Source organism: Pholcus phalangioides, unplaced genomic scaffold (assembly GCF_987345545.1).
Source record: "Pholcus phalangioides strain wild (caught in Gottingen) unplaced genomic scaffold, Ppha-v1.0 ptg000022l_1, whole genome shotgun sequence".
Taxonomy (NCBI): Eukaryota; Metazoa; Arthropoda; class Arachnida; order Araneae; family Pholcidae; genus Pholcus; species Pholcus phalangioides.
The window spans coordinates 14,371,804-14,384,150 of NW_028301615.1; the positions used below are offsets into that span (position 1 = coordinate 14,371,804).

The 12,347-nt window shown below is 33.3% G+C and overlaps 1 protein-coding gene across 1 annotated transcript in view; it reads left to right on the forward strand.

Moving 5' to 3' along the window:
* LOC149069507 (uncharacterized) overlaps positions 1-7,833 on the forward strand; it is a 42,897-nt gene extending 35,064 nt beyond the window's left edge. The window contains exons 6-8 of the mRNA XM_089249907.1: positions 1,263-1,408; positions 5,331-5,512; positions 7,208-7,833. Coding sequence (XP_089106033.1) covers positions 1,263-1,408; positions 5,331-5,512; positions 7,208-7,340 — 461 coding nt within the window. The 3' untranslated portion in view covers positions 7,341-7,833. The remainder of the gene's footprint in view (positions 1-1,262; positions 1,409-5,330; positions 5,513-7,207) is intronic.
* The last annotated feature ends 4,514 nt before the right edge of the window (positions 7,834-12,347 follow it).

Here is a 12,347-nt window from a genome sequence, read left to right on the forward strand (position 1 = left end):
TTTTTTTAAATCACAATTTATTATCTTGGTATGCATCCCAACTGCCGTCGCTGAGAGAAATGGGAATCGCAACTGGAAGTGGAAAGTGTGGCTTATCTTGAAGTGTGGGAATTATCTTGGTCTGCGCCATTGGCGTACGCAACGAAGGGGGGGGGGTCCTAACCCCCCTTCAGCCAAGATTAATTCCACCGAATATCTAACATTCATCATAGAAAAAAATCATTTTTTAACGTTTAAAACTAATTTTTTAAATAATAAAATTTTCAAATATAAATTTTTATATTCAGTTAAATTTCCAAATATAATTGATATGATAATTAAAAATTATTAAATAATAAAATAAATTAAAATTCTAATTTTGATGTTTTGGAAATGACAAAAGAAGAATTATTTTTAATAAAGTGGGTGTGTGTATACACACACACAAACCTGCATATAAGATTGCGAGGAACATGCGCAGCGAAGAATCGACGTTGCGACGAATTGAGTCTGCGAGAAATTTGTACCGTGACAAATTGACTCGTGACTAGTTGAGCGCAACAAGTTTTTATTTAAAATTCACAGTGATTTAATAACGTGATCATCACGTATTCCCAAGGGATCAGCATGATCCGTCCAGGGAATTTGTTAGTGTTAGTAAACATCCATGCCCGAACCGGGATTCGAACCCAGACCTGCACAGTGAGAAGCTAGTTCCCTAACCACTCGACTACCAGGCGGCTGTAGTTGAGTACGACAATTTGAACAGTTGCGATTTTTCTGAAGCCCTACCACGCCAATGCTCGGAAATTTGAACGAGATCTCATTTTGGTGAGACTTCTCTCTTGTCTGGCCCGGGTGGGCCAATGCATTAAGGTTACCATATGACCCGTATTATAACGTAAACAGCGGTTTTTTGTTTTTTTTTATGTTTCAAGAGCGCGTGAGCTCTCTTGAACCACAAAAAAATTTTGTGCTTTATGTATATTACTCAATATACTAATATAAATATTCAAAATTTTTTTGAGTTTTGTGAAATAGTCACAGGGGTTGGAACAGCCTCATAATCATCAAAGGTTCCGCGAAAATGTTTGACTATGTAATAGTCTGCGTTAACTCACCCATTTCATTACAAATCCATTTCACGTATCATAAAATTAGCTGATATCAAACGTATGAGGTGGTTACAGCAGTATGACTCGTCTGTGTGGTGGTACCATATATAATATTCAATAGAAAAATTCTATTCTTACTAACAATTATTTATGTCCTCTTATTTGTAGTTTTCCAGAGAGCCGTTGGTAATGAAAGTCCAACAATAGAAGGCAACCTCTCCTGGTACGACCTCGGGGACATAATAAATGTCAACTGTTCGTCGGCGAGGTCGACTATACCAGCCCACATACGATGGTTCGTCAACGGTATGGAAGTATGTACGGAATCAATCCCCATTAATTTTCAATTTTCATAAATGAGCTATGAATGAATTCCGAATGCAGCAAATGATAATGATTTTACACATTATGAGCTAATTAATTCTCGAATTCGTTGCTGAATGTTTCGGGTGAGAGCGATTAATGCGCCAAGTAGTCATTATATTTTTAATTTCCATTTCGTATCAGAGTATACAACTAAAGAAAAGGGTATCGTGGATTTGTGGCCATGAATAATTCAGTGAATACTCTTATTAGGTGTTTCTCTAATGGTGATGATCGATATTTCTCTCATTCTTACTGAGAAATATTTCGCTTACTTAAGCCTTTTCAACATAGTGTGATGTGGGCGAAACCAACAATTATAATTTATGTTATTCAAGGTTTCTGACAAAATGAAATACAGTACAGTCAAATGGGGTGACTTGGGATTTGGACATTTTCTATATTATCTCCCTTATAAATGGCGAGCCATATTTTACTACAAGCTGAAGAGAGAGAGAGAGAGAGAGAGAGAGAGAGAGAGAGAGAGAGAGAGAGAGAGAGAGAGAGAGGGAGGGAGAGAGAGAAAAAAGAAGAAAATTCAATCGGATTTTTTATGAAAGGATATACAGTCGAATCCCGTGTTAACGAATAACGTTATAGCGAAAATTTCGTTTTAACGAACACTTTTCTAATCCTCCAGATAAGTTTACATAGGAACAATGCAAAAAAAGACAACAACCTGGAATTCCTTCTTTAACGAAATTTCGTTTTAATGAAGTGATTTCTCCGGTGTCTTGGAGTTTGTTATAACGGGATTCGACTGTAATTGATTTGAAAATTATTATGACGAAGAAAAATGAATGCAAAATCGTATCCAAGTCACCTTGTCATCTAGGGTGACTTGGGTGCACTACTTTATTACCTTGATATTTCACCCACCAAAGCGTATATTTCCATCTCACTCCACTAGAAATAATTCGAAACAATTAAAAAAAAAGTATAAGTACACAAATTTTGATTTTATTACTGATATTTAGATCGCTCGAAATTATTCTTGTACGTCTACAGCATAGTTTCCCAACCTTTTTTGTCCCATCGCCCCCTTCTTCAGAATTTTTTTTCTCCCATCGCCATCAACGCAATCTAACCCATAGGATCCTATGCTATACCCGTAGCTTCTACCGCCCCCCTGGAACAATCCATCGCCCCCCAGGGGTTGTTAACGCCCACGTTGAGACTCACTGGCCTACATGTAAATCTGCTTAGTCAAACATGCCTGTTTTTTATTTTTTGTTAATACAAAGAAAGAGACAGAGAGAGAGAGAGAGAGAGAGAGAGAGAGAAAGGGAGAGATGAATATCAATTCGTTCAGTCCTGACTTTTTTTTGGTGATAAATCATCAAATTAATCATCATAAAAAATTTCAGTAATCTGACCTGGGCATTTTCTTCTCTCATATTTGACTAGAAATAAAATCTCCACTCTGACTTCGGGCCTACTTTGTTCTTCATCAAACTGTTCTGCAGTAGAAGTTCGACATGTTTATCTTTCATCTCTTGTTGGTGTAAGAACATCGATTTCAGGATCTTCTGGCATGAAAAGGCTGCTTTCACTTTTCTGTTTCTTCTGTGGCTTATCCATTTAGTTTTCATTCTACTATCATTAGTACTACGGGTTATGATACTTTCTCAGGGTTTACCCTGAGGAAGCGTCACAACCCGTAGTATACGACCAATGGTTCGCAACATTTTTTCGGCCGTACCCCATCAAAGCATCTTGGAAATCCTGATGTCTTTCCCCGCACTTTCGTCAGGAGGTAACCCCCCCCCCCCCTCCAGGTGAAATTTAACTGTTTCATAACAACGTTTTTTTCTCCAAGTATAGGAACCATTATTTTTTGCTTTTCCTCCTTGAATTTTAAAACCAGGGGTCTTTGCCCCCCCCCCCCATTCCTGTCTACTTTCAATTAGTTAAAAGCGGTGGTTCTTAATCAGGGGTCCTCGGAGAGTCTTCAGGGGTGTCCATGAGCTTGGATGAGAAAACAATTTACTCCTTGTTTTTATACACACAGAATTTTATTTTTTAAAGGAGCTCATGGCCTTCAGTTTTCCTCATTTTATTTGCACAAGGGGGATTTCATCTTACTGGCACAAATTTTCCGTGGAACACAAAACGCCAAGAACCCTTAGTCAAGTCCCTTACACTTAAAGAGGAAATGAAAGAAATGACGTCACATCAAGAAATTGTTTAAAATTTTGAAAAAAATTAATTGATATAAAAAATGAAGGGAGTTCGGAAGATTTCAGGTCTTCATAAAAAAACTGAAAGCCCCCTTAAAATCAAATTTCACCCTTGTGGGGTGTGGGCCCCATGTTGGGAATCACCTGTTTAGACTATCCAGGTCATCAACACGTACACGCACATTCCCGCATGTACCGATTCGTTGGGGGTTCCGCGGGAGGTGTGGGCGGGGTGCATGTGTGGTGTAGCAGTAGTAGGTAGGGCCTCCAAAAAATGGCTCGGGGATCCATGATGTTCTTACGTCAGCCACCTCGTTGGGCAATTTGCCTGTTGTGGCGTTGTATTTGTATTTAATGGTTATCCCTTTCCCTGAAGAAGCTGATAGACAATACTGTCCCCAAGTCAACCTGCAGTTCTTAAACATTTCTCTAATCGCACAACTATCAATTTACAGATTGATTTATGTAGGTATTTTATCATCCACAATTGAAACAATAAGTATACCTATAAGTATAACGAAAACTTCTATTGAGACGGTAATATATAACCAGTAAGCTCTGTAAACAAAGTCTTGGAATGGTTTCATGAAACCTTAAAACACAGGTTATGATTAAAAAGAGACGGGATAATTATGAAAGATTTGAATCATTGAGGCGCACACCCCTGTGGCTGGACCTAAAATCATCTCCCTATTTCATTCACAGCGGTTATGGCGTCATCTAAAATAGAAAATTAGAGTATATGCCTACAAACTCGCTAGTTACCAAGTCACCCCATTTGACGGCACTAGGTTGTCCAAAAAGCATAGCAACAAGTAAACCATCCAGCAATATTCAAAATTATCACGTTGATAAAATTGCTACTTCAACTACGAAGGAATGTGACATGGAAGATACACAGAATTTTTTTAAATTTTAATAACGCATAAGTTTTATGTATAGAATAAATTTATTTTGCTTCTGGCAGGTGGCACACTTGTAATCGGCCAAAGCTGGCTTTTAAACCTTGAGTTGCAAATGCTAGGTGATCTTGCCACAGAGAGTATTTGACCCAACAACGGTACAAATAATCAAGCATCAAATTTCATTCATGTTTTGAAATATATAGGTGGTAGCACTAAATTCACAAACGAAAGTCTAGATTCAAGCGCCGAATGTTAGGTAGACACTTCTGGCACAAGTTACTCCTGAAATTAAGTAGAACGGTAGCAAATTGCCCATAACAGCTATACACACAGGTTATGATCCATTAAGAAGAATAACCTCCGGGACTAGTCCAGTAGCAGATAAACAGGAGTTATTAATGCTTCAAAGAGGATATGCCTGCTAAAAGCATGCAACATTTTTCTGTTCTCGAAAATCTTTCTATCAAGTTTTCTAATCTTTTATAAATTTGGGACAATATTGCCAAAATCTAAGACTTTATTGATTCTTATCGACTGGGGACGTACTGGTGTGGGAAAGTTATTGAAAATATTATCCTCTAAAAATCAGGGGCACATCTTTCTGTATTTCTGTGAACATTTCATGACGCTAGTGTATGCCGTTTGCGAACTAATGAATTTTTACTTTCTCCTGTTTCTTTTCTAATCACCTGGTATCGCTAATTAATTACGTTGTATTCCATAATGAAATTTGGATTTATTTTATTACAAATATGACTTTTTTTTCCTTTGTCTACATTTGTTTGCAGCCGAAAAGGGAGCAGATGTTAAAATACAGGACGATCAGATATTCAGACGGAACCGAAATCTCGAAATTGGGTTTGCGGATAAGAATCGAACCGAGTCACTTTAAAAGCGACGAACTTAGAATAAGATGCACATCTACACTATATCGGATGCTGACGACGCAAACTTCCAGCACACTTATAAGGTATGCATTTTTTTCATACTCAGCGTATACTTACGATATAATAACACTCAAATCGATTTTTCTTTTATAAACGTATTTTGCTGGGATATATAAGGATATTAATAAAGAACTTGTTTGTTTTTAAGCTCAGTTCTTGAAGTATTATGTGAGTAAAAGCAATATACTTGATACATGAGATTTTAGCCAAGCAATCATTTTTTGGCACGACAAAAAATATCGAGTGTGGAAAACGAGTGCGTGCGGAAAAATCTAAAAATTGTAAGTTCCGTCATTAAAATTGATTCATTTCACAAGTACTTCATTCACAAGATAACGTCTACCGGTTTGGGTTCCAGACTCATTGTAGGCTTACCTATGCGAATAGGCTATATTTCAAATGTTTACAACTGCCTCAGATAATATGCTGTGCAAGTTGAAGACGCAATTAATATGGACCGTCTTACAATATAGTGAGCTGAGAAAATCGTATTCTTGTATAAACCTGACGCCGCTTCGATGATAGTCCATCCATTTTTTTTATTCACAACTACGTGCAGTCGGCCTCTCTGAAGAGGATAAAACCGTCCGACAACAACATTTATTCATAGACATATTAGTAATATTAAATAAATGATGTAACTGTTAATCAGATATTATTTTAATACATGTCAACTGTTATTTATTATACACAATGTTTTCCTTGAATGAAACATTTGGAATTTATAAAAAATATGTTACTAAGTTATACAATTATGGCCACCCCCCAAGTATTCAAGTTGGGTTCAATACGTAAATTTAATTATTTTATTTTTTAATATTTGTTGAGCCAATAGAGGGCACTAATTTTCCTAATGAAAAGTAAAAATCTTTAGGTATTGTGTTCATTCTAATTAAAGGTAACTTCCATTTCATTTTTGATGTCCGATTTATTCGAAAAGCTTTAATTAATATTGATCTTTTACTAGTTTTTAATATACAAATTATAATAACATTGTAAAGTGGCAATTGAATTGTTCCCCTCCTAATCAAATATTGTGTGCTGGAATAGCTAAAATCCGATTAGGCGGTGCCGACTGTATCCCGATGTTAAGTACAGTGCTCCAAACAATCAGCGAATATGTATTGTTCATTTCAATTTCTTAAATTTATCTTTATTTAAATTTCCTTAATTTATTTAAATTTATAAAATTAAATTTAGTTGATGACATTTCAGTAAATTTCATGTTGCTCGTGACACAACTCTTTATGAATATCTAACAATGTTCTTTGTCAATATTTTATCCATAAAAATGTTTAAAATCACAATTTTAAAATAAAAAGTACATTGCCCCTAAAAGTTTTGGGCAGTGTATGAAACAGTTTCGACGTGAATACGTCTTTGAATCGGCTACCTGGCAGATGTATAGAAAATTCTAAAAATTGACCATAATGTAAAGTAACGAAAATGACTATCGACTCATTTTGAACGCTTATATCATCAGAAGGTAATGGTGTCTGAAGATATTACCTGGTTTACTTAGATGAATTTACAAATGCCTCATTATTGTTGATACCTCTGAAGATTCAATTACCAGATCTTCAAAAAACTCGTAAATGCAAAATACTTATTCACATTATAACTTGGTGCTTGTCCTGTCACGGACACAACTCAATTCTTTTCAACGTGTTATTTGGAAAAACATTAAAAAAATAAATTCAAAATGAAATTCTTTTCAGTTCTGCCGAGAAACGTGGATTCTTCAGTATGTTCTCCAAAGGTGTCTCCATCACTAGTCGTGCCAATAGGTTCACACTTTTCCTGATAGCGATGCTGAAAGAAGCAATATGGCTACGTTATGATCTATACTGATATCATGATGCTCATAGTCAATGGAAAGAAACTATGTACTCACTGATCCAGAAGCTGAAATGCTTCGGGAAAACTCGCACGTGATCCGGGATGAAGCGGAAGGGAGGTAATAAACTGAGAAAACCCCCGTCGGTTTTGTGTGACGTTCATGATTCCTATAGCTTTTTATTTAGTAAAAATCGGGGGAAGAAAAAACAACCCAATACCCCTCCACAGTTTTTTATGAAGAGCCATTTGCAATTCCATACCATCCAGTCAACCATGGGACATGCCTCTCCAATATATTTGTACATACCATTAAAAAAATCTCAGGCATTTGGCACGGGATTCCCCCATATATCTGTTACGGTAAATGTGGTAAATCGGTTAATTATATGCATAATCGTCAATCGTCTCGGTAAGTTTGATAAATTCATCACTTTTACAAGTGCTTATGCATAACAATCAAGTGACGTTAGTGAATTAGTAATATACGTAATGATAATTTGAAAAAGTAATAATAAAACGCAATATTGGAGTACGATCGCGAAATTTGTTAGAAGAAAGTTTATATTACCGGCATAAGACCATAATATTTGGTGAAACAAAAATCATTATATCGGGGTATAATTCTATAGTTTGTGAAATAAGATTTCATCATATCGGGGAACGATCACAAAATTCGTTAATTGAGAGATCGTTGAATCAGGGTGCCACAGGAAAAATAATGTTATATGGGAGTTCGTTATATCGCTGTGAGATCGTAAAATTTATTAAATTGGTACTCGTTATATCGAGGTATGAATCGAGAATTCTTCAAATGGAAGTTATATCAGCGATGTTTAGAAAAATTCGTTAAATCCCAGTTCATTATATCCTGTGCAGACTCTGGCTCACACGTACGTTCATCTAAATAATAAATCTTATCGCGGCAAAGGGATTGATTTAATATGTGTACCAATACAAAATAACAATTATGCATAATAACCGACAAATGTGATTAATTTATCATGATTTATCATGTTTATACCAACGGCGCTTGGGTATTATGAATAATCGCCGGTGAGAATTTTAAATTTAGCGAAATTCGTCAAACTTACCAAAATGATCAACGATTATGCGCAATAACTGGTTATGCATAAAAACAGGTTGTGTATATATATATAATAACCTTTTATTATGCATAATAAAGGACTTATTACATTTACCGCAACATACCCATTTACTTCTCCGATGTCATACCACGATATTTTCACCACGATTATTTTGAAATCGAATAATATCAATGTATAATCATTGAATATGAGAATTGCGTGTGGAGGAATCACCAAGAAATATTTTCTTTTGTAGTAGAGAAAAAATATATATTGCTGTCCCAGGATATGCTGTGATATAATATATTTCGGAGAAATGATTCAATTTAGAAAAATTCTTGAATGTGTTATTTCTAATTTGAAATTGTTCGATAGAAATGAGAATTTTTCACGATAACTTGTCCCGTATGAATCGAGAAAGTTAAAATAATACGAATCGTGCCATTAATTTCATGCCTGCTTTGATTTTTTTCGGTCATTTAGTTGAAAATTTTACGCATTGTATGAAATTTGAAGCGTTTTATACTAAAATTGTATTCATAAATTGCTCTTGTGACAGTTAATTTCAGCCGAGATAAACATTAAATACAAATACAAATACAGCACCACAACAGGCAAAATGCCATACGAGGTGGCTAAGAAAAAGTTGCCCATAACAAATATGGATGTCATATAGTTCCACTATTACAGCCACCCTAATAGAAAGGCAATTACAAAAACCAGAAACAGTACAATGTGCTCTTAATATATACTTTTATATATGTACTTACCTCATTATTTTTAAGTGATTGGTTTATATTTTACTCATTCAATATTGTTAATTATTCGATTGAATTTAAATCAATGATATTAATCGAACAAATTAATTATATTAAATTTATTATAGAAAACATGATTTATTTAATTTAAGGTTATTATTTAATTAAATGCTATTAGTAATAAATCATCAATTTGATAACTTAAGTATTTTCAATGTAAATTACTTTATAAATATATAAATAATTTGAAAAAACTTTTTCTACTAATTATAATTAAATATTATTGCTTTATTTTTTACTATATAACTATTATCAATTTATTTATATATATTTTAAATATTATCAACTTATTTATATATATTTTAAATATTATCAGTTTATTTTAATTTATCAAAATATTAAAAAAAGACACAAATTTACTTTAACAATTTGACTATTGATGTTACTTTAAAGTATCAGGTTAGATAATTTGTTATGTACTAACTAATTGTTTCAAAAACAGTACTTTTTTATATTTGACTTGAAGTATTGTTTAATAATTATATAATTGTTTATTATTATCATTATATTTATTGTTATTTTCTTCTTATTCTACTTTTCATAATGTGGTAGTCATGAAATTAAATATAATTAATTTATTTCTATTCATTTAAAAGAAAATCAAGTAATTTAAATAAATCGATTTAAAAATTTTTATTCATTCAAAATTGAAAAAAAAATTCTGATTTTTTTAACTTTTTTAAATTTTTTGTTTCTTAAATGAAAATGAATAAAAGTAATTATTTTTGAATTTTTTAGAGCAATAACATTATAATTATATTAACATTTTAATTTATATTATGACCAACGCATTTTTTTACGCATTGAGTTTCAATCTAATGGCACGCATACATGATAAGAATAGCATTTTTAACGGCAAATATAAATAGATTGTTTACTTTTTTCTTTTCTTAAAATAAATTTACTTTACAACTTGAATTAATTGCAATCGACAGCTCACGCACTGACTTATTCAATTAGCACGAGCACGCACTTCTCAAGAAATTGTAACAATTGCGTCATGTATTTCTAAATCACAAAAATTCGATAGTAACGAAGAGAACCAGATCTTCATCGTGTTTTAAATTTTATGCGTGGCCCTTGAAACGTAAACGGACTTTTTTTTAGTGAGTTATCTGACAATACATAATTTTTTATATTGCATCGCTTCTTCCTCCTATTTTTGTAACCCATGATGAATGATTAATATTGTAAAATTCTTTTAGAAAAAAAAGTGTTTGTATGCAAAAGGGATTAAAAAAATAAACACGATTACTTTCGTAAGTTTCTATGTGAGTTCATGACTTTTTCTTCTCTTTGTGCATGCATTTTATCAAGCACAGCTGTCCATGATAACACTTTGATGAAAATGGAAAAAACATAAAAATGAAGAATACCAACATATAAAACATGAGGGAAGGTCTAAATCACAGCTCGTCAAGTCTCCAGATAGGAAGTTGTGACTTGTTTTACAAGGACTATAATGATAACCATGTTGTGGGGAATGTTCTCTCTTCTGAAATGGGCCTTTACGATAACAGTTCAGAACGGCACAAAGGTCCTTTGAGCCCATAATTAAAAAAAACAGACAAAAAAAAACAAGAAACATAACTTTGTGAAAATCGAGAGTCAATGATAAAAATAATTTCAGAAATAGAATTTAGAACTAATAAATAACTATAAAGTAATTTAAAAATGCACAAAAACGCATAATTATGAAGAGAAATGGTTTTAGAATAAGAAAAAAAAGTAATACACCTTTTTAATCATGAACAAAAATATTTTCATAATTAATAAAAAAATGTTAATTATGAAGGAAAATAATTCCAGAATTTGTAAAACATGGAATTACTAAAAATAATCGAGAATTAAAGAAAAAATATTCAATAAAATTCTAAATTAAAAAAAAATGGAATCAATAAAAATTCCGAGAATTGAGGAACAAAAAAGATAATTTCAGATTTACGGAGGGAGATAAACAATTATCTAAGAATAAATGAAATAAATTGTTTCAGAAATAATGACAATTTACAATTAACGAGAGAAATAATTTCAGAATTAATGAGAAAATTTATTCAAAAATAGATGATTTAAAATTTTTTGGGTTTGAAGAAAGTTCAAAATTCAAGAAAAGAAAAAAAATTGAAATTAATGAAAATTCAGAATTTAAAAGGAATGATTTCAAAATCATTAAGCCCTCAACAATTTGATGGCTCCTGTTTAACTAGGTGGGCCCACACATACTAAAGCCACACTGACTGGCAATCCAATGGTGCGCCGGTAATAAGAAACAATAGCGTTCCGTATACCGTATAGCTTTGAGCGCGCTCCTTAGAAACTACTAGACCGAATTGACTATCCGTTAGCTCGTTTACATCACACATCATCACCATCAATGATATTTCCGATCATGTTGTAAGGGGTCATTCAAAGATTACGTCAACATCGAGAGGGCAGGGAGTTGACGTTGTTTACGTCATCAACCACCCCTTTTTGAAGATATGAAATATTCTAAGAGCTGCTAACGAAATTTTGCTGACAAGGAGGGGGGGGGGGCAGTGTTTTACTGACTTTTGCTAACAAGGGGGGAGGGTAAGGGGGTCAAAAATGGCTGAAAATTTTCTTACGTAACACTTGAATGGCCCCTAAGTGAAAATCTTTTTTTTAACGTCCTCTATCTTGTGCAAAGTTTTTACGAAAATAATAAATACACTGAGAAATTCTGACAATTGAAATAAGATTCAATGCATTGCTTACTTCAGTCTATCAGCACGTGCAGCGCTTGGTATTTTTTAAAAACATAGTTTTGGAAGCGGCGTCGCACTTTGAGTTTCTAATAAGTATATCCGAAAACTGTCTCGTTTGCAAGTATGACGAATCTGTGGTTGATTGGGACGTATTTTGAAATCGGATATGAGTAGAACGGGACACCTCTGTTCTGTTCATCTTTCCCATATAATTGATTGCAAAATGTTCAGTAATTTTTTTTATTCTATTCTAAAACGGGACATTTTTTCCTTTAAGCTAAAATCTGCATTTTGGTTATAGACTATTGTGAAGCGTTAGAACGGAACTGTCTAATGTCTATCACAAATTACGATTTTCTTTTCTTTTTAATGTACACAATGTGTTTCATA